The following is a 26,898-nucleotide window of genomic DNA, read 5'->3' as shown; positions in this document are numbered from 1 at the left end:
CTTCTCTCCTCCACCTTTCCCCTCCCCCGACTCTTGGCCTTTCCCCATAATTTACTTCCTTCCCACTCAGCCTAGCCGAAGCCTCCCCCCCTCCCCGCCCCTCCCTCTCCTGACCTGGGCTCTGTACCTTCCTCATCATCACAGCTCCATCAGCTCAGTCCAGACTGTGTCTCCTCTCTGGGCCCTGAGGCCACCACTCCCCTCCTCAGGGTGTGAATACAAATCCTCTCGTCTTCAGCCCTTATCTCTTTACTTACCTGTCTCTCCTGTCTTTAAAAATACTGCCCCAATTGTGTTTTCTCAAGCAGCTGTCCTGTCTTTTGTGCTTCTTTCAAACAGAAGTTTATTTGAAAGGAAGCCACATTCAGACTTCACTTACTCCTAATCTATTCCTGAGACTCTGCATCCAGACCTCCAGCTCCCACTCCTGAAATTGCTCTTGAAAAAGTAAATTAGGCCCTGCCTTATCCCAGAGCCATTTAAAAGCCTTTTGGGGGGAGGCCTTTTGGCTGTAATGCTAATGTAGATGACCTTCCTGGGTGTACTGAAGTTAGTGATTTGTGGGTGTGACTACCGCTGATGCGGCTACTAACATACATAGGAACTCATTTACTGCTCATCACGGTCCTATCCCAGGGATACCCAGCAGTAGATGGAGAAGCTTGAATCTGAACCTAAGTTATCTAGGTGTACCTTGAGGTTTTTGCTGACCACTTTTTTTTGCCTTTATGTTACTCATTGGATCTTTCTCACCCTTCTTTCCAGCTTCTTTTCAGGCTTCTTAAATATTGACAGGCTCTAGGATTCCATCCCTTATCGTCTCATCTCACGTGCATACTCCCATGTTTAACTCTCATCCCGATTTCCCCCCTGAATCGTAGCTGCTTTCTAGATCTTTACTTAGATGTCCCACATCCGCCTCAAAGTCAGCATATCTCCAGACAGAACACATCACCCCCCCAAACCAGCATCCCCTCCCATGTCCTCTTTCCGTAAAAGGCACATCATCCATTCAGCTGCTCAAGTTGGATGCCAAGAACTCATTCTAGATTCCTCCTTCTCCGTTATCATCCACGGCCTGGGCCCTATTTAGCTTTCCAAGTTCGTTTCAGCGCACTGGGCTTTTCTCTGCTTCCAAAACTACTGAGCTTTTTCTGAACTTGAGGTAGTTGTCTTTAGCTGATTCCCCTGCCTGGTGTCCTCTTCCTCCAGATCTTTTGCATTGCTTCATCCTTCTGGGCAGTCATAGCTGTGTAAAAATCACCTCCACTGAGAGGCCTTCCCTGAACATCTAGCCTTACTTTAATTCTCTGCATTACATTCAAATATGACCTAATGCTTTCTTATTTGTTGATTGCTTTGTTTATTGTCTCTGCATGTGATAAAAGCTCTGTGAGAGCAATGACCTTATCCGTTCTGTTCATCATTGTATCCCAAATGCCCAGAGCTATGTATTATAGTATTATTGTCAAAATAATATTAATAACACTGAACATTTACAGTGTTCAATGCAATACATGGTGATACAATATATAATACCTACTAAGCAAGACAAGGGGAAAAAACCTGTGAAAAGGCACAAGACAGCACTATATACATCAGAACATCACAGATAATTTAGTGTGATGGGAGAAAAGGTATGTGCTATGATCCCTACCCTCACAGTAATCAAATAATAATATCTATGGTCATATGGTTTTGATGAGAATTAAATGAAGTAGAATAGTTTCTAACTCATTTAATTCTTACCAAGGCCAAATGAGGCTAGATATTATTATTATTATTATTATTGATAGTTATATGCCTAGTTTCTAAATGAAGAGACAAGTACTCAGTGGTCAAGTAACATACCCAAGACCACATGGCTAATAAGTGTTGGGGTCAGACTCAAACCTGGGAGTCCAGCCCAATGCCCAGTAAGTGCCTGCTTGCCAAAGCAGTTTACCAAAAGGCATGGGTAAACTAATCACAGAAGGCTCTCCTTTAACCTCCTACCTCCTTTCTGCCTAGGGCCATAGTGCAGGTGCTCAGTGGCTCTTCTTAGCAGAAGCTCTGGTCCTCATTTTTACCCTCTAGTTCTATTAGACTGGATACTCTAAGATGTCCATCAGAGACGTAGACTCCAGTTCTTTTAGGCTAACCTCCAAACTCTGTCTTTACAACCTGAACTCTATCTACTCCTCTGCCCTCCTGGCCTGCTTCTCTGCCCTAGGCCCCTTTCCCCTTCACAGGGACTGTTTCCCCTGCCTTGCTTAATGGGACAGATTCTCAAGACTTACTTTCACTTTCTCAGAAACTTTCTTAATGTTCTCTCCAACCTCTCCCTATCCCGTGGAGCTTCCTACGTTGAATGTGTCTCTGTGCTTCTGCTTCTTTCCTACATATTCCCATGTGGAAGTGTTCTATTGCACTTATCTGGCTCTTCCTGTTCAGCCCCCTTTGTCCTCCTCTACCCCCACCACAACTTTCCCCCAACCTTGTCTGTGGATATTTTATTTTAAAGAAATTGGTTAGCTGATTTATTTATTTTGCCTTCCCTCTAACGTAGCAGAGGCCAATCTACTTGGATTGTTTTCTGAATGAATATTAACTTCTGAAAGGAATAGGAACATTTCAGAAGCAATTAGAAAAAACATATTGTTGGCATGAGTTTTTTCCTGGAATTGGGCACAGTTTAACTTTGCTGTTTTTGACAACTGAGATAAAAAATGAATGTAGCTCTGAGGAATAAAGATATTTTCCTCTTGTTAGCTCCTCCACAACCATAACACAGACATATCTAACACCTACTTTCTAATGCAAATTACGAATTTTTTTTGGGGGGGGGATGGGAAGGCACGCTTTGGCAAGTCCTGAATCAACTATTTTGCATTTAATATTTTGATAACCACTAGAGATATAACCTTTCCTCTTGTTTGCTAAAAGAGGTCTCGTTGCATTAAATACCAGGTGGTCTACCCTGGACATTGTAAGAGCACTTGAGAGTCTGACTTGTCCAAATGCTACCTGGTTAGAAGGTCCTCTTACCTCCATGGGACAATGGGCTGTATCTGTATGGGGGTCATAATAGTTCTTCACGAAGAACTTCGTATTAACTCAAGAGCCAATACAAGTACTTGATTGAGCCCCAGAATTCTAGACAACAAAGTCCTAAGCCCTAAAGCATTGGAAGGGACCATTTTGGTTTAAAAAATTGAAGGACAAGGTGTTATGAGATAGTTGCCATTCATTAGAAAATAAATACATTTATTGAGCACCTACTGTATCCTGGGCACTGGGTTGGCTATTGACTGTGGGGGACATAGTCCTAGGGCCCACATACAGCTCATATTCTAGACTGATTTCTGTCTCCACTAATTTAACAGTCTAGACTAAATCACAGGAGAACCAGTCTGATAAGAATACCAGGTCATTTAGGTACCAGATGAATCCCAGGTAGTTGAGTTCATTCATCTCTTAGATGAGGGTTATTTAGTATTGTCTTTTTAAACGCTGGAGGATGTCTGCCAAATGCTGTAATTTAAGATTTAGCACAGCTGTTGCTGTTTTTTCCTCTTCACCCTTTATAGGTGAACAGGAGCAGCTTTTTTTTTGTTTGTTTGTTTTTATGGAATTTTTCAAACACACAGAAAAGTAGAAGATTAGTACAGTGAACATCTTTATACCCATCATTTAGATTTAGTAGTTGTTAACATTTTGTTATATTTGTTTCATCTTTTTGTTGGATGGATGTGTTTTAAATTACAGGTAGCATGGCACTTAACCTCCAAACACTCTGAATGTAGCTCTGAGAAATAAAGATATTTTCCTGTTTTAGTAGGCAGGCTTCACGATGGCGCCCATGATTGGAACCTCCTGGCATTCATCCTTTTGCATAATCCAATCTCCCTGAGTGTAGTTTGGAAGTATTGATTTGCTTCTAACAAATAGACTATGACAGTGGTGATGGGATGTCCCTTCTGAGATTAGGTTACCAAAAAACTGTGGCTTCCACCTTGGGTAACCTCTCTCTCCTGTTCTTGCTCTCTCATTCATTCTGATGGAAGCTGGTTGCCTGTTGTGAGCTGCTCTCTGGAGAAGCCATGTGGCAAGGAACCAATATCTCTGGCTGACAGCCAGTGAGGACCTAGGGTCTACTAATAGCCAGTCGAGTCTTGAGATAACTGCAGGCCTGGCTGATACCATAAATGCAGCCTCTTGAGAGACCTTGAGCTAGAGGCACCAGCTAAGCCTGCTGGATTCTTAACCCATAGAACCCCGTGAAATAAGAAATGTTTATTGGTTTAAGCCCCTACGTTTTGGGGTAATTTGTTATGCAGCTAGCGATAACTGATACACCTACTGATACACCTATCCATTTAATCCTGGTAAGTGTTTATTTCAGCTGCTGCTGAGCTGGGAAGAGTAAATCAGGTTGTCAGCAGAGAAAAGGTTATGAAAAGTGGGATCTCATTGGCTTCAAGTTATTTAGATAAAAGTTTATAAAAACTTTTGGAAATTTTTATATCTTTTGAAAGAAGAATATTGTCTTTTAGTCTCTCAAAGGGCTGTTATTATTATTATTAGCAATTCTAGCAGGAGTAATTTTATCTTGGCTCTGAAGGACCTGGGATCTATTCCAAGATTATAGAGCTTGGTACTCAGGGAATCTCTGTCCCTGAATTTACTGATCTTTGAGAAAGTAGTGTGCGTGGGGCAAGAGATACATGGGCTGTTCTTAAAAATTTAATGGCAAAAATAGATGGAAAGGAAGTAGTCACTAGGAGATTAATAATGGCTCCCATAGAATAAAAGATCAAGACTTAGCCCTGCTCTTGAAAAGAAGCATTACACTGAATTTTGACATGTTTTTCACCATATTGAGAGTGTATCATTTGAGAAGGTGTAAGTTCTCATTTCAGAAGATGAAGTAGTTAGCAATTCGATTTTATCCCAAAGGATCTGGACCTGTTGAATTAATGTGAGTTAGGTCCACCATTTTCAACAGAAACAATTCTGGTGGGAAAAAATCAATCTTTAGAGATGCTCGGGTGTTTTACAGTGGTTGAGGATCATGGATTCTAATTAAGACAAAACCTGAGCCCCATAAAAATGAAGATAGGTCTTACAGGACCGTGGAGTTTGCAGAGTTGACTTATTGGTGGTCCTGATGGCTGACCACCAGATCTCCCAGCATACTCTATTACTGTTCAGCTTTAAAAAAAATGTAAAGGATAAGTTCCTAATGAAAGGATTTCAGATGTTTGTTTTTTGATTGCCAAAACACAAAGCAGACAAAATTGAAATGCAATTAAGGCAAAAACCCCTCCTAGAATGCAGAATAGGCTGCTGTGTATTCTCAATCCTCAGAAGTATTTGGGAAAGTGAAACTTGGGAGACACATGTAATTGCTCTACCCGCCTTCAAGTCTCACATTTCAGTAGATTATGTATGTAGATTCAGAAGCCACAGTGTTGCAGCTCTTTCCCAAACAGGTAAACAAAAACCAATCACCAGATCATCAGTGAGTCGTAACTCTGACATCTTTTTCAGACTTGTGGATGTATGATCCTTTACGACTTCCATGAGTTATAGTAATAGCAAATCTGAGCGGGCATTTACCTGAGTGGGCATTTGCCTCTTCTTAGGGTTCAGTTTCCTAAACTAGATTTCCCATATGTGAAGTTTATTCCACATCTGACTCAAGTCCTGGCATCCAGGAAATTGCAATATAAGCCCATGGATGTTCTCTGAGTGTGGAGTTTGGACTCATTAGTAGGAGGACTGAGGAAGAAGAGCAAACACAAATCCCTTCCTCCTGATGGGGAATTTATGTACTTCCTGGTCTCATCCACAGGGAGTTTTAAGAGGTGGAATCAGCAAAGAGAAGATTGAGAGGAAAGGATACAGTGATCGATATCGGTGGCCAGTGGGGAAGGTGTCAAGATGGTTCATATAAGCTGAAAAAAATTCTCTCTCGTGTGTTCTTTCAGAGAATCTTTACAGAAAATTCCAGGAGTAGCTATTTGTTTTCTACAGTGAAATCTGCAGAGAGATTTGAGGGACTTCTGGTATGCCCTCCCCATCCTCCCTTTTATCTTTTCCTAGAGTGTGAGCAGATTGGTGCAATGAGTAGGTATCAGGAAGGTATCCAAGTTGATAACTTTAATTCTGAAATTTACCAATAAGGACCATGAATAACCTCATATATAAGATTGCACCCTGCTCCCCCATTGTTGAAAGAACTATTTGTGTAATGATTTTAGAGCATGCTGGGAATGTGAACAAGGGCTCTTTAAAGGAAATGGCCTGTCATATTATTTCTGACAAAAAGAGGTCTGATAAGTCTAAGAGAGAATAGAATAGAATTTATTTTACCTGTAGCTTTGCCCTCTGGGGGGTTCATATGCAGGAAAACAGTTAAAGTGAGCATGCCTTAATGGTTAGCTGTTAAGACTGCTATGACCTACTTGGGTACAGCACTCAAAATCTTTGTTTCTCAACTTTCTTTAAATTTTCGGTTAATTAATGGTGGAGAGAGAGGAAAAATTGGAAATACAAATGGTGTCCACACTGACTTCACTGGAGTTATCTGTTACAAATTATAAATGTGCTCAAGGTAAAGAACAATGTGTAGGTGAGACACTCTTAGAAAATGGAAGAAAGAGTCCTTGAAAATCTGTATACTCTTTCTGTCTTCAGCTGTTCTTTTCTAACAGAGCCAGTCTTTCTCTTCTACCATTCAGAGCACGAGGAAATCTAGCTAAGTGACAGCAGAAGTGGAGTTGACCATGACCAGTACAACTGGGAACAGAATTAGTAAGGGAGGGAGGAGATGCGAATCAGAGGTCCCCCTGCTCTGAAATAAACTTTTCTACTACCGTCCCATAGTGATAAAGAGTGATAAATGTGAAGACAAGTGATAGAATTTTACTTAAAAGTATGTTAATGGAGACTTACTTCCTAAGAGTGGATGGTGTAATAAAATAAATATGGCCATAAATTCTTTGAATGACTCCAGAGGAAAAAACTGGAATCCATGGTGGAAGTTCTAAGGATACATATTTTGTCTCAATATAAGGAGCTCTTGAAATGGTAGAATAGTCTGCCCTGCCCAGGGAGTGTTGGGGTTACATTTGGGAAACTCTGGTAGGGAAGTGGCAGAAAAGATGTATACACTGGGAGAGAAGTAGGACTGGTTCTGTCCACAAGCAGTTCCTCATATTGATTCTTGGTGATAAGTATAAAATAATCCCTTATGTTAAAATAGGACCTTCTAGTTTTCAAAAGTCTTTCATATTATTCTACCTTTTAATCCTTAGAGTAGCTCTCCATTCTAAGAGAGAGATCAAATATATTTAAGGCCAGCCTCTTGAGGTAGCATTTGATGACTGATTGATATCAGATGGATATCAGATAGGTACCAGATGGACAGGAAAGAAAAATGAAGAGTTCCTGCTCTAAATGAGCTTAAAAACTACTCGAGGAGATAGGACATATGTATAAATGAGACTGTAAGATATGCCTAAGGAGTGATCTAGGCCAGTAGTTCTCAAAGTGTGGTTAGAAGTCAGCAGATTGTTAGAAATGCAAATACAAATTCTTGAGTCCTACCCAATATCTACCGGGTTAGAAACTACTGGGGGTGAGGTGGGGTACAGAAACATGTTTTAAAAAGCCCTTTAGATGATTCCATTCTAGACCAGTGCTTCTCCACCTAGCATGCGTAAGAATCACGTATAACAGTGCTGTTCAAAGGATGGTTCAAGAACTGCAAGTTCTCCAGCTGGTTTTTATGCCCCTGAAGTGTGAGCAGCACTGAAAGCTTGGTAAAACAGATTTTCTAGCCCCACCCCCAGAAATTCTGATTCAGAAATGGTACTTGAGAATTTGTGTTTCTAAAAGTGCTGCTGCTGCTCTTTGTCCTTGGCCCATCTTTGAATAGCCCTGCTCTAAGCAGTGTGTGCCTCGGGGTTAAGCGGTCAGCAGCCAGTGAGAGGTTTCAGTGGACTAGGACACTGTGGGAAGCCTTTGTGGGGTGTAGGAGGTGGTACTTGATCTCAGTCTTAAAGGAAGGTTTAGGCTTAGTTAAGTGGTGATGATTTCAGGAGGATGGGATGGGCAGTGATCACGAAGTAGAAATGCACCTGGCAACTTGGACCAAAGTAAGGGATTCATAGGGGGTACACCTTGGCATGCCCTGCCTGGACCTGTAGAGTGTCTCGTATCATCCAGCTGTCATGTGACCTCCCCAAGGATAAGGCTCTGAGCCAGGCAGCAGGCAAACAGTCTAGCATCAGGAGCGGTTCCTCAGTGGTATTGGAATGGGTCCATTCTTTGCTACTCACTTTTAAGACCCTTATAGCTCTCTGCTTGTTCCATCCTATTCCCTTGGCTCCCTGTGCAGCCAAGCCTAGCTTGCTTCAACTCTGCAGTGCACTTGTTCCCTCATTTTGGCCTGAATCTTTAGGCATGGAGTCTGGCCAGTCTTCCCAGACTCCACATTGATTCACTTCTCCCAGAACTGCATGGCTTTGCCCCTTATTCACCCTTCCTGTCAACCTGCAACCATCACCTCACTCAGTACAAATGGGGTGAGGGGTAGTAGGCACCCCTAGCCTACATCTTCAGTTCTTTTCCATGTTCTTTCCTGGATCGTGGTGTCTCCTGGTCAACCCTGTATTGCTGCCCATGACATGGGAGGTGGAAGACAATGTGGGAAGGGCCAGAGATCAGAACAGTCAGGACCTATTCTTAAAGGTCAGAATAAACAGCCTTAGGCTAATGGGAGTCACTGAAAGTTTTTTTTCTTTCATTGGGAATCGCACCTGGGTCTCCTGCATGGCCGGTGAGCATTCCACCACTGAACTATCCATGCACCCCAATGAAAGTTTTTGATCAACAATCTATGATAAAGTCAACTCACGGTGAGTTCAAGTCTGCGGCATCAAGAACAAATATCCAGGCAGGCCACGGTGGCTCAGCAGGCAGAGTTCTCACCTGCTGTGCTGAAGACCCGGGTTTGATTCCTAGTACCTGCCCATGCAAAAAAAAAAAAAAAGCAAATATGTATCAGGGCCCTGGAGCATCCTTGTTATTCTTGACTGCTTATTCCCCACTCACCCACTGAGTTTTTGGCATCCACTGGTGTCCCCGTGGTTCCTGCATCTACAACAAGGTCCTCCTCACAGAGTGAAGCTGCCACCCTGGACAGCTAGGCTTACGTTCTATGAATGCCCAGGACCAGTTCTTCCCAGCCCTCAGTAGAGCCGGCTCCTTCTGCTCCCGCTGTGAACTCTCCTTCCTCATTCCATGAGGCTTCTCTACTCAGGCTGCTGGTCAGTCTGCTTATAGCTGCTCACTGGTCCCGGCTCCCTGATGACCACTTGGAGACCCAGCTTCAGAGGTCTGTGAAATCACCTGAAGCCACCCGGCCACCGTTGGGACCTGGGCTCATCCTCATAGTCAGGATATGTCCTGGCTGCTGGGAGGTGGCCTTTGCTGGTCTGTCCCTCAGGGAGTCTGGCATTCCCTGGGCCCTCACTTCCCAGGTCTGCACTCCCAACCTGCAGGCTGGCAGGAGAGTTAGTGGTGCTCAGATGTTTCTCAGCTGCTTCTCTCCATCCCTATAGAAGCCTGGCGGAGAGCTCAGCTGCCGAAAATGAAGCTTGAGAAGCCTTATCACCCAACTTTGTCCCTTCGCTGAGTGTCCTTCAAAAGTGTGTTTAGTGTTTTGTTTTGTTTTTGCTAAACCCCTCTCATCATGGGATCTGGAGCCACTTGGTGAAACCTGGGAGTGCTGCAGACTTGAAGCCTTTGGCTTGGCCTCTTGGCTGTCTTAATTCAGTTTCCCTTTGCAAAATGCTTCCTGTCAAGCTCCCAAGGCCAAAACTGGAATAATTTGAGCAACAAAATAAATGGTGAGAGCATTGAATTTTAATCCGTAGAATAGTATCCATTAGCGCATACTTACATAAATAAATAATTGAATAAATTAGTAAATGGGGCTAAAGGGACAGTAGAATTCTAATCAATAAATGTGGAAGGATTGAGAAAAGAGAAAATCACTGTTAGGCAGAACCACAGTAATAATTGTTTCAGGTAACAGCCACCAATAGATGCTGAAATTAGTGGGTCAACTTTAGGAGAAACAGGGTATTTGTACAGCCTCAAAGTATCTCCCCTAGATTATTAGCTGCAAGAAGAAAAATAGAAATTTCGCAGTAGAGAAAACTGGCAGATGCCACCTTTACCGAGTCGCCAAGGGATAACAGCAGTGATAAGGTTCCTGAACCTCAGTAGCCTCTTGTGTGAAAGACTGAGAAGGAGAATTGCTTCTTAGTTTCAGAATAAAACATTTTTAAAATGCTTCCTGCCAACCAATACCACAAGAACTTTTTAAGAGTGAAAAATATTTTTTATATTCTTTAAATTCGCAGCTGTGTGTGTGCATATACGTTTATAATTGTATTTGCCTCAGCATTTTCCACACATGATATATTCCATCCATATTTTTTTGTAAGTGCGTAAGAAAAGAAAACGACCTTAAGGTTTATCTTTCTTTTTTCTTCTATAGTCAGTATTCCTTCCCTGCTGATATGTCCCTTTATGAACATTCACAGCTCATTTCTCCTGCTGTTTCACGGGGTCTTTATCTCTGAGCAAAGAACATTGGGCCAGAAGTTAGGAGACCTGGGCCTGTATTCGTAGCGTGGTCCTGTCACTGACTAGCCCATTGTCCTTTCAGTTCTAATATTCTGGGGTCCATGGAAAATTTGGGGTGAATACTGTATGTACTAGTTGATGTGGGGATTCAAATGATATTTAATGCTTTTTACTTTTTATCAAGGTCTCGTGTGCTCTCTTTGTGCTAGCCAAGCCATTTACCCACATATCTTTATTTTTTTAGCTTGCAGCTAAACTCTGAATTCTACAACAGATTTTACCCTTGCATTTCCCTTAGAGCCCTATTTAGCAATTCAACAAGACCCGTATTTCCCCCCTTTTTTTTTTGGGAGAGGGTGGGGGGGAATGGCTTTGTGTATGGGGGAATCAGGAAGCCGTTGTTGTTCTTCTCTATCCTTAATTTTGTCTTGTTTCTCAAGAGAGCTCTAAAGCCTTCTTGTCCTTTCTACTTTGTGTGCTGCCCCACGACCCAGCCTTGGATGGGCTGAGTCCTGACACCATCCCAGAGGAAGGTCTGTCTGGGGTCTGGGTGGCCCTTCCCTCCTGCCCTGGTCTTGCAGGCACCAGGGTCACTTCTGCCCACCAGATCATTTAATGCCGGCAGGGGTGGCTGCAGCGTGGAATCAGCAGGAAGCACCATGCACTTCTAGAGTAAACACACGATACCAAGTTTTTCATTGTTATTTTTGGCTGGGTAATATTTTTTCCCCACCATATGAGTACTAGGCTTGGTTCCCAGGGAACGACTCAAATGATGGACAGCGGGGTACACCTGATGGCTCAAGTATGGAAAATTTATTGTCCTCACCAGAAAAGCTGACTTGGATAGGTTCCGATATTGGATTAGCCTAGGCTATTTCTGGGCCCTTATGGGTTAAATGGTAGATGTGGTTTTGTTTAATCAACTCCAGCTTTGTTTGTGCCACATCAGTTTGCTAGTTCTAGTTGCCTCTTCCAGCCATTTTCCCCTCTTCTCTTACCTGTGCATTGTCATCAGGTATTTATTCTCCTCAGCTTGCCTCTCAAAAACAGTGAAACAGACCACTGTTTGTAGAATAGGCATGTAGAACCATGTCTTGGCATGTATAAATGCTGTATAAATATTTGCTAAATAAAAATAAGACACGATCCTTACCTTAAAGGAGCTTATCACTAAGTTGGGAAGATGAGAGGCACAAATTGAAAACAACCAGTGAGGAATGGAAAAAATGTCCCTCCAGAGGCCTAGGAGAGAAAAGGCAGTTGTGTGTTCTACTCACGTTGCTTTAGTTATTTGTCTCAGTAATAGTGATTCCTCCCATTTCATAGTTCAGGAACTTGAGGTTAACAGGTATGAAGGGCCTTAATCAAAAGTCCTACAAGGTTGTGTATGCTAAAGTGAGATTTGAAGACTGGTCTGTATGAAATGAAAGTTCCTGTTGCTGCCAGTAGAGTGGATGGAGAAAGCTTTGAAAGGAGGCTTAAGCCAGGCCTTGAAGGATGGATAGAATTTATCAGTTGGAGAGAACTGGGGAGCACATCATGGTTGTGGGGGGACAGGGAAAGGGGTGGGCAGAGCATGTGCAAAGGTGTAGCATTGGGAAGCATTAAGAAGCATAAATAAAGGGGGAATAAGAGATAATTCTGGAACATGGATTGGAGCAGATTAAAATGGGCCAACTTGGATTCCAAGTTGAGTTTGAACTTTATTTCAAAACCCATTTCGTAAGTGGCCTTTGTGAAAGGGAATATCTCAATGAAAAGATTGAGGTGATTTAGGTTTCAGATGGGATATGGAAAGGATTGGAAAAAGGGAAGGGCTATATTATAAGAGTCAGCACTAACTGAGCTGTACTCATATATGGTTTTAAATCCTTTACATGCATTATATAATTTTATCCTTACAATACCCCTATGAAAGAGGCATATTATCTCCATTTTCCAGATGCTAAAACTGAGGCTTTCAGAGGTTAAGTAACAATTAAGTTCCCCCAGTGAATAATGGTAGTGCCAGGATTTGAACCAGTTTGATGCAACTCCACCTGTGCTGCCTCTGTGTATGACAGTAGCCCAGGAGACATCTTAGGGCAATTTTGGTAGGTCTGGTGGGATAGTCTAGATGGTGAGGCACAAGCTCAGGCAGAAGTGGTAGAATGGAGGCATGAGAGCAGCCTGGTGAAACTTGTATGGGAGCCTGATCCCAGGAACTGAGGCCTGGGATTTCATAGCCTGCAGGCGTCTGTAGACTTACCTTTCCTTTGTGCAGCATTTGCTGTGAGAGCCACTTTTCGGCAATGAGAACTTTGCCAAGACCATAGTGGCATCATGGAAAACCTTGCCGCCAAACGTCTTCAGTGGCTTAGATGTCTTGTGTGTTTTTTCCAAGGAAAGTAATAAAGTAAGTTCTGAGGTTGAGGGTGCTTGGTTTGGATTACCTTTGAGATGGCTTACGCAAACTTCCAGATGTTCTCAGGTATCTCAGCTTTAGTTACCAAGGTTCAAGACAAGGAATTTCCTTCAGAAGTTTGTTGGTGATGAGTTCTTCCTTTTTATCCACGAACACCCTCCCTCATCTGCTTATCTGAATACATTCCCAGTGATTTACCTGCTTTACTACTGTGGGTTGATGTGCAACAGAATTGTTTAATCTGTTTTACTTTTATTTCTAATTTTTTTGAAAGAAGAGGGTGCATGCATTTTGACTCTGCAAGGCTTTATAATGCACGGTTAAAAAAGTGTGTGATGTGAGTGTCGTGAATGCTGTAGTGACCATCTGGGGCAGCGCAGACCAGCCCAGTGACCTCTCTGCTGTATCCACTGCAGGTGATAAGAAGTACATCATGGGGCCCAAGCTTTCCACTCTCGACGCCACCATCTTTGGGCACTTGGCACAGGCAATGTGGACCTTACCAGGGACAAGACCTGAACGACTGATCAAAGGCAAGCCCTACAGATGTCTTCAGGTTCTGGGGATCACTGGGATGGGGAGGGGTAGCACAGTGAAGAATTAAAGGCCAACGCCTTTGGGCTTGGCTGTCCTATATATAGACACCAAACTGTGGTGTCTGATGTCAGGGCTGGTTCTCTGTGTTCAGGCATGTGAGGCTGGAGGAGAGACTGGGCCTCCCACCTGCTATCTTTCCCAGTCTATGTTTTCAGCAAACACTGCCATGTTTTACATCTGGGCTTTTCTTCTAACTTCTGAGAAAATGGGACTTAATGCTTGTCTTTGAATAAGGGCCTGGATTCCACTTTGTGCCCTCATTTTTTGAGTTTCCTTAATTTCCTTTGGGCCGCGGTGGCTTCCCACCTCTTGGTCTATTCAGTGCTGCAGCATTCCAGTGCGGGGGGAGGGCAGTGGACTTCCTGCCCATCTTAGATGCTCATTTTGAGTATGAACTAGTCTTGGATATTTCACATGTAGGTATAAATGCCTGTGATTCTGTGTCATTTTAGCTCATGGCATTTTCTCCTAGCCCAGTGGAGTGGCTGTAATGATGCCTTGGGTGTAGTAGAGCTGCAAAATTAAAGATTGTGGGAAAATAAGAACAGTGTCAACAAATGATTTGCATTGTTACTGTGCATTTTAACCAAAGAAACATAATCTTTCTACCATTGCTGTGTGATCTTGGCCTTAAGGACTGTCAGAATTACAGTTCTAAACCAGAGGGGAAAAGGAAAGTAGGGATGAATGGGACGAGAGCTTAGGAGATGGACATAAGTGTGGTATAGGAGTGGGGTTGGTAGCCAGGAGTAAAATTTGTGGTGACCAAGAGGCAGGGGAATTCCTTTTAAATTGGGCCGATGTCAAAGGACCAGATCTTGGTGTGTGTGTGTGTGTGTGTGTGTGTTTATACTGGGGTGGTGGTATATGCGTAGCAGCAGGGACCCTTGGGAGAGGCTCTGGGAGACCTCTGGGTGGGAACTGTTTGAAGTCATCTCATCTTTGAAGTAGTCTCTAAGCAAGTGCCCGTGGGCTGGAGTTGTAGGGATAAAGCTTCAATATTTAGGGTTGGGAAGGGGATTGACAAGAGTTAATCAAGATGTTTGGGCCCCACCTTAGCAGATTGGGTTACAAGTTGGATCAGTAGCGAATAGTATGTTGGATGTTAATCAGTAAATGTTGAATGAATGGTTAGAGGGATGGATGGATGGGTGGAAGGAAGGAAGGAAGGAAAGAAAGAAAAAAGGAAGGAAGGATGAACCATACAAAAAATAAGCAGGCAAATGATCATGTGTGGTGGTCATAGATTGTGTGTGTTTGGGTGGGCAGTGGTTGTTGAAGGCTGCAGCTATGTGTGTGTGTGTTTGCTCATGTGTGTGTCCAGGGCTTGAGACGAGGATGAGGGCAGGAGGACTCATTCCTCAGATCCTCCTCTTAGTAGGAATGGGACTCAAGATACATCACCAGAATTAATGGGAAGGATCAGGCATTGGGTAAAAGTCTTGCAGACCTTCTACTGATAGTGCTGACTGACGTTAAATTTTCTGAATGATTAGCATGAAGGCAGTTCTTGTCTTGTAATACACTGAAAATTATCTAAATTGAATATGTTATCATATTGGTGTTGGTACCATTTAAAATACTGATTTCCCTTTCTTGATTCTGTTTTCCATGGTGATCTAAAAGAGACTAGTTTCTCTTCTCAGTTTATTGAGGAGTGTGTTTTATTTTCACTCTCTTTCTCTGTTAACTTCCTACTTGACTCTCCATTTCCTCACCACACCACCCTCACAACAACATCTGCACACACTTATCTGTATGTACTCACGTACTCCTGTGCAGACAAACAAACACACACCCAACACTGACACTATTATCTAAGTCATTCGTTATTTAGTTAGAAGCGGTTAGGTATCCATTATCAATAGTCCGGATAATTTAGAACCAGCTCAAACCCAGGAGTTTGAGTAATAACTTTAAGTTTCCTGTCCTGGTTTCATAATAGCCTCACCCTGCCACATGGGTGAGTACATGTGTGGTTGTCTGTGTGCATGAATGTCAGGTTTCTGGCCCTATATTCTTTTTGTAATGTCATACAAGCTAATTTTGGAACCACCTAGGATAGTAAGAAATTTTCCTTAATTTATGTGAGTAGGAGGGCAAACCTTGAATGTTCGGCCACATTCTCTCTCTCTCTGTTGGCAATGTGTGTATCTATATCTATCCATCTATCTATCTAATATTATTTATTGGAGAACATTTGGAAAAGATAGAAAAGCTTTTAAAAAATAGAAGTTAACTCATGACTCCCATTTCCCATAGAGAACTACTGTTAGTACTGTGTTATAAGATCCTCAACTTTTATCAAGTATATGTATGTATATGTTTTATAAAACTGGAATCATGAGGTTGGTATAGTTATAACCAATAACCCAAAGTTTTAAAATTACTCTGTATCTTGGCCATTTCCCAGGTCATTAAATATTCTTCAAAACAGTGTTTTTCAGTAGTTGTTTGTCCTATCCTATGACTAGGTTATGATTTATTTCATTAATCTCCTTGTTTTAGACTTGGACATTGTTTTCTAATAATTTCTACTAATATTCTATAGTAAATATTGTTATAAATAAATATTCCCCTCATCTCTGGTTATTACCTTAAACTAGATTCCTGGTTGTGGAATTTCTGCCTAAGAGGGTATGAATACTTCTAAGGCTCTTGAGCTCTGTGGCTAAATTACTTTCTAGAAAGACTCTAGCCGTTTACATTCCCACCAAGAGTGTATGAAAAGGCTTCTAGCTTTGTTACTTGCTTGGGGTTGAATATTGTGTATTTTGAAATTTTTGTCATTTTTACAGTAAAATAAATTATTGCATTTTTATTAGTAGCAACAGTCTTAATTTGAAGCCAGATTTGACATTTTAACCAAGGTGTCCTCATTAAAGAATTGCTTGTGGGTTTGGGTATTCTTTAAAACAGATGTAGAGAAGTGAGGAGTGCCTACAAAAGTGAAATTTAAAAATTGGGATGAAGAGATTTACAGCCCATCTCCTGGTCCTTTAGAGCTACATTGAAGCCACATATTCTGACACTATTTTTCTGAATTCGTAAGACATACAACCTTCTGTGTTTTAAGGAAAACCTCCTTCAACAACTCTTTTACCAACAGTTACTTATTTTACTTGGATATCCGCTTTGCTTATTCTTTGATAGATGTAAAAGAGAAAAAATGGCGGATATCCTTGAAAAAGTATATAAATGTATCTCCACACCTGCACTCTTCTCCATCTGGACGTGTTCAGGAAGAGGTTGTTGTGGAGGGATTGAATCCAGGAAAGGGCTTGGTCAAATGACTGCTGAGGATCTTTGTATTTTGAGATCTGCAGTTGGGCTCCTTTAGTTTCAAAGAGTGGAGGTGATGGGGTGACCTCGTCACGGCATTCAGATGTGTTCGGAACTTTTCTGAAGAGAGAGCTGCCCTGTGGTCTCCCTGTCTGGGAAACAAAATGGCGGAGGGAGTGGCCAAGAGTATGTCTGCCCCAAGCATGGGTCTGGAACAGGAAAGATGCTCAGTAAACACCTGTGGACCAGTTGAGTGAGTTTGGGACAGATGGCAGCCTCATGTTTTCCAAGTATACGCTGGTTAGTGACAGCAGTGGGGCAGGTGGTGCTGGGAGATGCTGGCAGGCTTCTTGCATGATTGGCAGCTGGGAGAAACTGGGTCCTGGATTCTGTGTTTAGTAGAAACCAGTGTTTTCAGTGTCAGATTATGCAGAATGTTTTTGATTATTAGAAAAATTAGGGTGATATAGGAAAATAAACATGTTTTTCAAAGAGTGGTGAAGGGCATTTCTTTTTGAGAAACCCCAAAGAAATAATTCTTTGGTAAGCTGGGGGTTTCCTCTGGGTAGATGGCCATTAGACATAAAACATTCTCTCAAGTTGTCTGAGACCGTCACTCTGTTTTTCACTAATTTATTTTATTAAATTTTTTTAAAATTAAAAAAGTAATACATTATGGTTAAGCATGGGCATTATTCAAGAATAAGTTGAATTACACAGGTATATTAAAAAAAATTATGACCTCCTCCTTATCCATCTCCACTGTCAACTCCGTGGGTGACATTGAATCATCATTGGTGAGTCACCAATATGAGTGGCTCGGTGTGCCTTTCTTTTTCATGTACAAATTTACATTCACATATATAAGTGTTTTGGATTATCTGTTCTTGCTATTTTTTAAACAAAATAATGGAATTATACACATTACTCTGCAGCTTGCTTTTTTCACTTATAAATATCATGGAAATGCCTATTATGTATAATTTTTAAATAGATATTTAAAATATTGCATTTTGAAATATGCAATCTTCTATAGAATGGATACCTCATAATTTATTCAACAAATCCCTACTGATGAACATGGAGGCTGTTTCCACTTTTCTTCTTTTCTTTTCTCTTTTACTGACAAGTAATGATGCATCCCACATCCGTTTTTTATTGATGATTTTATTTTAGTAAAATAGAGTACTTCAATTGGAATCCTGGGCCAACTGAACATGTATAATATTAAATATATTACATATAGTATAAACATATATTTATATATACTTAAAATTCAGTATCAAAATGGTTATGAACATTGGTAAATATTGATACTGTTATCTGTTTCAAGAGGTAGCACCAGATTACTTTCAAAAAAATGTTAGAGGAATTTATTTCCACCAGTCATATAGTACAATACTTGAGACCCTATGTCCTTCTCAGCATTGAATGTTACCAGACTTTATTCCAATTGGTAGTTCTGCAATAAAACATGGGTTACTTGCATAATAACCTTAAATATATAAACATCCAAGGAATATTCTTATAAAATCCTATTTTAAAAAGTGACAATACAATGTTGCCATCTGGTGGATCAAAGAAATAAACTCACTTTCATCCTTTTTTCTTTTGTAATTATGACCTGAAAGCCAAATGTTATGTCAAATACCTGGATAATTTTAGAGACTTAACAAAAGTGTTCTTTTGGGTCACGTGAAAAAGACATAGTCCAAAGACTGAGCATGAACCCAGTCATGGGTATAGCTGTTTAATTTTATTTTAAAAATGTAAAAATATCTATTTTACTGCCTGTATTTGCTGGCAGACTCATCCATAAAGGCAATTTCATGTTATCCATTTCATGGATTATTTGGCACAAAGTTTCATCCAAACATAACTTCTTTCAACTGCTTGGCATAGTACCCAGCCTGTAATAACACTCTACAAATATTTGTGGAATGAATGGATGAATGAATAATTACTTCGGGTTACATAATCCAGCCAACAGCTGGTGTATTTTCATGGCATCTAAATTAATTTAAGTTTGAACGCATTAAAGCATTAATTCTCTTGATATGCAAACATAAAGTAATGAAATACATCACAAAGCCAAATGATGATAAGTTTTTTTTTTTTTGCCATTTTGGATAAACAACTACTCCGCTTCTAAAGTCTAAATATTTGACAGTATCTTTGGAAAAACACTTAACTTCTCGAGAACCCTGCCCCATTCTTCCAGATTTCCCAGGGAGCTGCGGGGCTGGTAGATTGTGGCCTTAAAGAACTAACCTTTGCTTTCCTTACTGCATTGCAGGGGAGCTGATCAACCTTGCCATGTACTGCGAGAGGATAAGGAGGAAATTCTGGCCCGAGTGGCAGCACGATGATGACAACACCATCTATGAGTCCGAGGAGAGCAGCGAAGGCAGCAAAACCCACACACCCTTGCTGGATTTCAGCTTTTACTCAAGGACAGAGACCTTTGAAGATGAGGGAGCAGAGAACAGTTTTTCCCGAACCCCGGACACAGATTTCACTGGCCACTCGCTCTTTGATTCCGACGTGGACATGGATGACTGCACAGACCACGAACAGTGCAAGTGACGTCCAGCCGCGCCCACCCCCTCCTGTTAGTTGCCGCTCCCTGGGGTCTGTCCGGTTTCCCAGGCAGAAACCCATTCGAGTCGGGAGGAGAGTCTCTGTGCTTGGCACAGTTTTGACATGCTAACTGGACTATAGCCGCCTTATTTCTTTTTTGTAAAAACAGACACAGAACCATTCAGATGGCTCCATTTAAAACAAACAGGGAACAACGAAACAGTGTCAGCATGGTTCCTGCAATCCATTTTTGTTTTCATTAGAAAACCAGTAGCGTGCGGTAGAGCAGACGACAGAGCGGGTTGTCCGTACACAGTGTCTGGGTTGATACTCTCTTCAAGTCGAGGGCTTAGTTGTGAGATGGATCTTTGAATATCTTTCATCCACTGGGGTCCAAAGTCATGAGAGATTATCATCAGAAAAAAAATGTAGGAGATATATGTTTTTATGGGGGCTGCTTGTACTTTCTATGTGTCTATTGTATGTTGAGATATAAGTCAAATAAAATCCACAGATATTCAATGAACACCTGCTATGTGCAAAGCGCTGTGCTGGGTGCTAATCCATATAGGTGTTACTCTAAGCCCTGCCAGTGACTAGCTGTGTGATTCTGGGCAAGTCCCTTAACTCTCGTGTGCCTCATTTTTCCCACCTGTAAAGTGGGGATAACGATACTCTCCACCTACCTACCTCACAGGGGTGTTGTGAGGATTCATGTGTTAACATTTGTAGGGCGCTTAAAACCTCTTGGAAGAGGCGTGACATCCACGCAACGTTTTGCTCTTGGTTGTGCTTCAGATGTGTGAAGATTTGAGAGCAAGGAGTCCCGTTTCCAGGCAGCGGCAACTACAGTCAATTGCAAAAGTGAAGCCGATGAAACACACACAGAGGCACAGTTAAGACTCTTATCATTCCTCTTTGTGATTTTGCTTGAATCTTTTATTGAAAGAAGCGTGGAAATGTTTTTACAAGTCATCAACACCTACCATCGATCTTTAGTCCTGCCATGTATTTGCAGAAAAGTGTTTCTTTCATTGCCTTGACTCACACTGGAATATTGTCCTTTTTTTGACTCCAGAGTGTTCAGTTTGATTTATTTGGAGGGGATAAAGCTCAGGAATATGGAAGGTTTGAAAGAGCTGAAGGGAAAAGTACTTGATCGATTTTTCGTAAGCAGAAACTTGCCAATTTGTAATGTCTTTTTGAAAGTGAACCTTGCAAGAGGTATTGAAAAAATGAAGTAGGAAAAGGATCATTTTACTTGTATCAAAGCACTTTGTGCAGTGATAGACTCTATGCAGTTTTACTAATGCAACTTTTCTGGTGTTTTCAGGCATTGCCCAGTGGGAAGAGGGCAACTGCTGACACAAATTTAATATTTCTTAAGGATCACCTTTGCCCTCCCCATAGAGCACATGAACTGTTGGAGTTCCCTGTATTTTCTAAGGCACTCTGTTTCTGAAGATATAGTTTTTGTTGGCTTAGATCATTTTTCTGGGAAATAGGTGGTGAAGGTGCTGGGTGATGGCTGTAGATTTGGGCTAGGAGAGCCCATGTTAGTATTTACAAGTGCAAGCTAAACTGCTTTGCTTCTGATCACAAGTGACTGGTTGGGTAAGGATTACTCATAGAGCCACTTGAAAGTCAGCAACTACTTTTGAGAAGCTCATGCACTTCTAACTGAAAAAGTCTCTCCTTGAATATAGCATTTGCAAAGCAATCTTAAAAGACTACTGTGGATTCACAAGGAAGTAAAGGGAAGAGTTTTGGGGGCTGTTTGCTAGGATGTTTGATACCAGTTAAGCAACTGTGTAAGGTGTATGTAACTGGGAATAAATGCTAAGATACCCTAATTTAGAAATTCTTTTTCTACAGATAACTCAGTTGTTGATATCTTATTAGAACCATTTATATTTGGGATGACCGTTTGATGCCTAATGAGAATGGTGTGAGACATTATGAATCGATTGTCTTTTTTTACGTCTCTAGAATTGCTTGGAAGGACTGTTTGCCTCCTCACTCTCTTGCAAGCCAGCTGGTGGCTGTAATGTGTGGCTAGGGAAACTCTAGGCCTGAAAATGTGACTATAATGGACACTGGACTGTGGACCTAATTCCACAAAGATCGAGTTGCCCTTTTCCCATCCTGGACTGGAAAGAGATGTTTGAATTTTTGCCTACAAACATCTTTTCTTTATTGTATAGTCCCAAGTGTAATGTATTTTCACTGAAGGGATGATTAGGTCATGAGTATGTAGATTCGTTTATTTTTTTTATTGATTGCTAGCTGTGTGTATTACTTGGAGGACACGACCATGGAGAGCTGCTGTTCAAAGTGAAGTTGTAAAAACAATTCAGCCCACTCAGGTGCCTCCTGTAGGTACTTCATGGACATTGCCGCCTGGGGTACCGGCCTGACTGTTTATGACTGGGGACTCAGTGCTGGAGGGTGTAAACTTGACTTGGAACCCAGGCTTTAGTTTCCCAAGGTGGTTATGAAAACAAAACGGCCAAGACAAATAATCGTTGTGGGGTGGGTGACTTATACAGTCTTTATAGTGAGGGCTTTCATTTTACATGCTTCATTTTAAAGCTATCCAGATTTGAAGGGTTCCACAATTTGCTAATAGGTGCTACTTATAAGAACAAAATAACAAGAAATTAGGGGCCATTTTGATCATCTGGCTCAGTTGCCCATGTACTGTGTTTCTGTTTTGCTGGGCCGTTAACTTAAGGAAATATGATCTTTTAGTGTTAACAGATGCTTTGGTTGGGCAAAGACCCATGGGCCTCTTGTTTTGTTATTTTTGTTTTTAACTTCTGCTTGTAAAAATAGCTGCTGGCCCTCTGACTACCTCCCCTGCCTCATCCCCAGCTTGTCAGGATTAATGAGCATCAGTGCTTTGTGTTGCTTCCAGTGAACCGTCAGAGTGGATATAAGGATGAAATTAATTTATGCAGAAATAAATACGCTATCAGCGTTCATCGTTGTGTTGTAAGATAATGTTTTGTGAACAGGAGCACTACCAGGGCCATAAGCTACCCAGAAGACTGGTCCCAGCTTGAGAACAAGTTGGACTTGAGTATAACGCAGTCCAGCATTCAAGTAGGATCTGCCTGTAGACTTAGGTGTGAGCTTATGTCTTGGTGAAATAGGTAGGCTTCAAAGAAAGAATGCACTAGGTTTTTAACCCCTTAGGTCTTGCATAGATTCGTTTGAGAGAGTGTTGCATCATAGAAATATCTAGCTGGGCCAGAATTAGCTTTGGCAAGCCCCTTCCTTGTAAGAGAGCCCTGAAGTTTGTCATTGGCTCGGTGTTGCCTAATATTTATTTGAAGGGCAGGATATAGAAATGAGGTCTTTTTCCTTGTCTCCATTTTTTTTTTTCTGTTTTACCACCTTGACTTGGTTTCCTCTTAAAATGCAGCTTGCTAAGAAAACGTCCCATGTTCACAGAACCAGCACGTCCCCATACTCTCTCAGAGTGCTTGGAATCCTTTTTTGCTCTTGTCACTCATGTCTATTCATGTCTATTCAGGCCAATTTAAGAGACTGTTCTTCATTATTAACTCTGTGCAAGGCTCTGCAAATGCTACCAAGATGAATATCCACATCACCAGGACTCACCATTCTTTCCTGTCTCTCTTTTAAAGAAGTCTTGTCCATTCACTCACTCAGTGAATATTTATCAAGCCTGGCCCTGTGATCTACACTGGGTATCACAGGATGGTGAAACAGATATGGCATTCCAATTTCTGTACTTCCTCTTTTGCTGAGACTTCTGCACTTGCCTCCTTGACATATCTGGCCATCCCTCTGATCCATCCCACCCGTCGCCACTGGTTGAAACTTTCTACAAAGCTCCCTAACCTTATGAAGCACCTCATTGTCCCAGGATGAGGACCACTCCTCATTCCTGGTTTTCTCCCATGGCTTCTCCATGTGGGCCATCCAGTCCAGCTTGATCTGTTTGCCACTGCCTCACCACATTGCATATGTCCCTATCTGTGCCTCTGGTTGTGCCATTCCTACTGCTGAAAGCCCCTGTCTCTCCTCCGTCCTGATCCATATCATACCCATCTCTCAAGGCCCAGCTTCATCAGTTCTGTGCGTGGACTTCCTCCATAACCCCAGTATTCATCCTTTCCATCCATGAAAGCTGCTTGGGAAAGGCATGCACAGAGTTAAACACATATTAAGTAGCGGTTTTAGCCCTTTTGTTTCAGGGAATCTAATGAAAGTCCTATACCCTTCCCGGAAAAAAATACACATATGCAAATACATTGAATTTTACGTGTAAGTTCAGGAGATACAGAGACCTCTTGAAATCATCCATGTATTCCTTAGGTCTGTGGACCCCAGTTATAAAAGCTAGAGAGGAAAAAAATTGGTATGAGATGTGTGAGTAAAGTAATGGCTAGCTATTACTTTTGTGTAGAGTCATGTAGAGTGAAAGGGAAGGAATGAAGAAGAGGTGTCTTACATTATTTGAGAAATACCTTTGTTTAGACAGGTCTTACATTTTGGAAGTGACAGGTTTTATTGGTTGTGTTTTATCTTTTTAATTTTTAATGCAATTTTATTGAGATATATTCATACACCATGCAGTCCATCCAAATTGTTTCACCTTTTAACTACCCAAAAAGTCAGTTTATCAAAATCTGTTCACCCCTAAACCCCACCAAGGTGGGAAAGAAGGGGTTGGATTCCCATACAACATGGTCTACCTTTCACACTTCCATGATTAGGTTTTTCCATAGCCATCCATCCACCCACCCATCCATCCATCCACCCACCCATCCATCCATCCATCCACCCAGCCATCCATCCATCCACCCATCCATCCATCCATCCACCCATCCATCCATCCATCCACCCATCCATCCATCCATCCACCCATCCATCCATCCATCCACCCATCCATCCATCCATCCACCCATCCATCCATCCATCCACCCATCCATCCATTCATCCATCCATCCATCGAACAATTGTGTGGGTGTATTTTCAATAAAAGGTTGTGCCTTTTGTTGATAGGGAACAACTCAGGTTATTATAATCTTTCTGGTTTTTAACAGGTTGAAGTTATTTTTATTGCTCCTGACTATGACCCAGGATCCTTTGCTCTGTTTTAGGTACAGTGCTGTTTAAGGCAAACAAGTACTGGTGACAGTGCTTTCCATGACAACTCCTTCCAAGTCTAAAGGCTGAGCTCTGGCATCCATCTTTAACAGGTCCAGGGCTCAGTTGTGTGTGATTGTGAAGTGCATGGCTTTATTCAGTTCCTTCTAGGGGTCTAGATGAAACTTGGAAAGTTCAAAAGGATCCCGTGGTGAGTGGGGTCGGCAGGACTCCGGCTGGTGCTGGGAAATGGAATGTTTTCCTCTTTAGAGTTCCCTGCCAGAAACAGGTTATTGTTCCCTGACTTTAAAGAATATCTTAAGGATATTCAAGATCCCTTATTCTTTAAGATAAGCTGTCTGGAACCAGCAGCCTGTTTGCTTTGCCTTTTGGAGATGGTTTCAGAGGGTAATGAAAAATAGCTTAAAATGGCCTGCTTTTTGGGGTCTGAGAGGCCTCCTCAACCATTTGGCTCTTGTCATAGCAGGGACTTGTCCCCAGACCTAGACTCTTTGAAACTTCTGCTGCTTATAGACAATGACAAACTAGGATGCTCAAATTTCATAAGGAATATTGCTCTAAAGTTTTCAAATTTGCACCCAAATAAAGAGGACCAGTGCAATAATTAGTAATTTATGGACATAGCACCAAACTCCTGCTCATTTCAGTGAGGAAATGAGAACAAATCTGGAGCAAAACATTGATGCAGTACTTTGGTGTTCTGTACACAAATAATTCAGCAATGAACTTGATGATCTTCATTTCTTTTACCATTTTCTTTAGCCCTACTATCCCTCATAACAGCTTTAAATATTTTGAAATCATCTACTAACTTCAGCATAATATACATTTATCATATTAATTTTATGGAAATGAGTGCTACTGCATTAGTGTTGCTCTCCACCTCCGTAGGCAGGCATCCCTCCCCTGTTTTTTTCCTTAACTCTTTGGCTCTGAAATAGAGTAAATTTCATTTGCTTGTAATATTTACACTTTTTGCCTTTCTTAGTACCTTTTAAAGATTACCCTTAACATTAAAAAAAATAGGACACAGTTCTTTGAATTGTATTGATCAGAAGTTGTTCAACAGATAGCAGCTAGAATATAATTGTTGGATGTGGGATAGCTAGAAAAGAGGAATACTCTGGATATTTATTACCTCCTCCCTGTTTTTTTTAAATTTTGATTTATGAACTTTTCTTTTAATAGTTGTTCAGCATTAGAAATGTTTTCTCACACTTCTACCTGCCACAGGAATCACATATGGCTCATTAAAACACAAACCATGTCCAAATGGTTGTATTTTTACCCTTGACAAGTTGAATTTGAAATGTTTTGCAGCGATAAGAGTAAAGCTGATGCTCAGCTTTTTGAGGGGTCTCTGCTTCAGCAGGGGTGGCGTGTTTGAGTTATTCCCGTCAGAATGATTTTACCTTCAGGAATAAGCCTCGTGGGATCATGCTGTCTGTAAACATGCTTTCTGCAGTGCTCGCCATCATGCAGGGTGCCTGACACCCCAAACGCTGATGAGGCTGACAGCGATCTGGATGGCAATGGTTGGGAAAATGAGGGTCTGAGTCCTTCATTTGGTGGTATTAAAATTTTACCAACTGGGAGGAGAGAGGGGAAGAATAAACAGGTATCGGGGACCCCAGCAGCCATGTGGTATGGCTGTGTTTTCTATGGGGTACATTGGATGTTTTCTAAGTGTTGTCTCTTAGTAAAATAGTAAAAAGTTAAAGGGTGATACTTTTTAAAAAAATGTTATTTACACAGGGAGCTATTGCCTCTGGATGTACAAGTGGCCTGTGCAGGAAGCACATTTGTAATGTTTACCTTTGTTTTCTTTCTATGCTTGTGGCCCAGCCTGCCTTCCTCCCCCCAAAGAAAGGAGCTAGGCCTGGGAAGCTGGAGGAGCAGTTTAGTGTGGCCGGCCCCAGTGTACTGAGTTACAATATACTCCTTTGGTTTTGGAACTTTCTTCCAGCCACTGAAAAAGTGTTTGTGGGGTATGTGTTCCACTTTGTAAATACAAAGGTAGAAAGTCATGTGCATATTGTTTAGGGAAATCCTTTAAATGCTTGGAGACATCACAGAGCATCCCTATTTAGGCAGTGATCTCCAAACCTTTGTGTTCTTGTACCCATCAGGAAAAGCTTTCTGAGCATGTCCCCCAGTGTGTTTAGTTATAAATTAAACACACACACATGAACACTCACATAAAAAGATATACATCCACTGCCGTACTCATATATAATGTACTTTAT

At 41.5% G+C, this 26,898-nt stretch overlaps 1 protein-coding gene across 1 annotated transcript in view; it reads left to right on the top strand.

Moving 5' to 3' along the window:
• The window catches only part of FAXC (failed axon connections homolog, metaxin like GST domain containing), a 67,568-nt gene extending 43,230 nt beyond the window's left edge, over positions 1-24,338 (top strand). Inside the window, exons 5-6 of the mRNA XM_077162460.1 lie at positions 13,468-13,584; positions 19,227-24,338. Coding sequence (XP_077018575.1) covers positions 13,468-13,584; positions 19,227-19,516 — 407 coding nt within the window. The 3' untranslated portion in view covers positions 19,517-24,338. The remainder of the gene's footprint in view (positions 1-13,467; positions 13,585-19,226) is intronic.
• The last annotated feature ends 2,560 nt before the right edge of the window (positions 24,339-26,898 follow it).

The sequence above is a fragment of the Tamandua tetradactyla genome, chromosome 5 (assembly GCF_023851605.1).
Source record: "Tamandua tetradactyla isolate mTamTet1 chromosome 5, mTamTet1.pri, whole genome shotgun sequence".
Classification (NCBI taxonomy): Eukaryota; Metazoa; Chordata; class Mammalia; order Pilosa; family Myrmecophagidae; genus Tamandua; species Tamandua tetradactyla.
The sequence above is the reverse complement of the archived record's forward strand: the minus strand, read 5'-3'. Positions and strand labels throughout refer to the sequence as shown.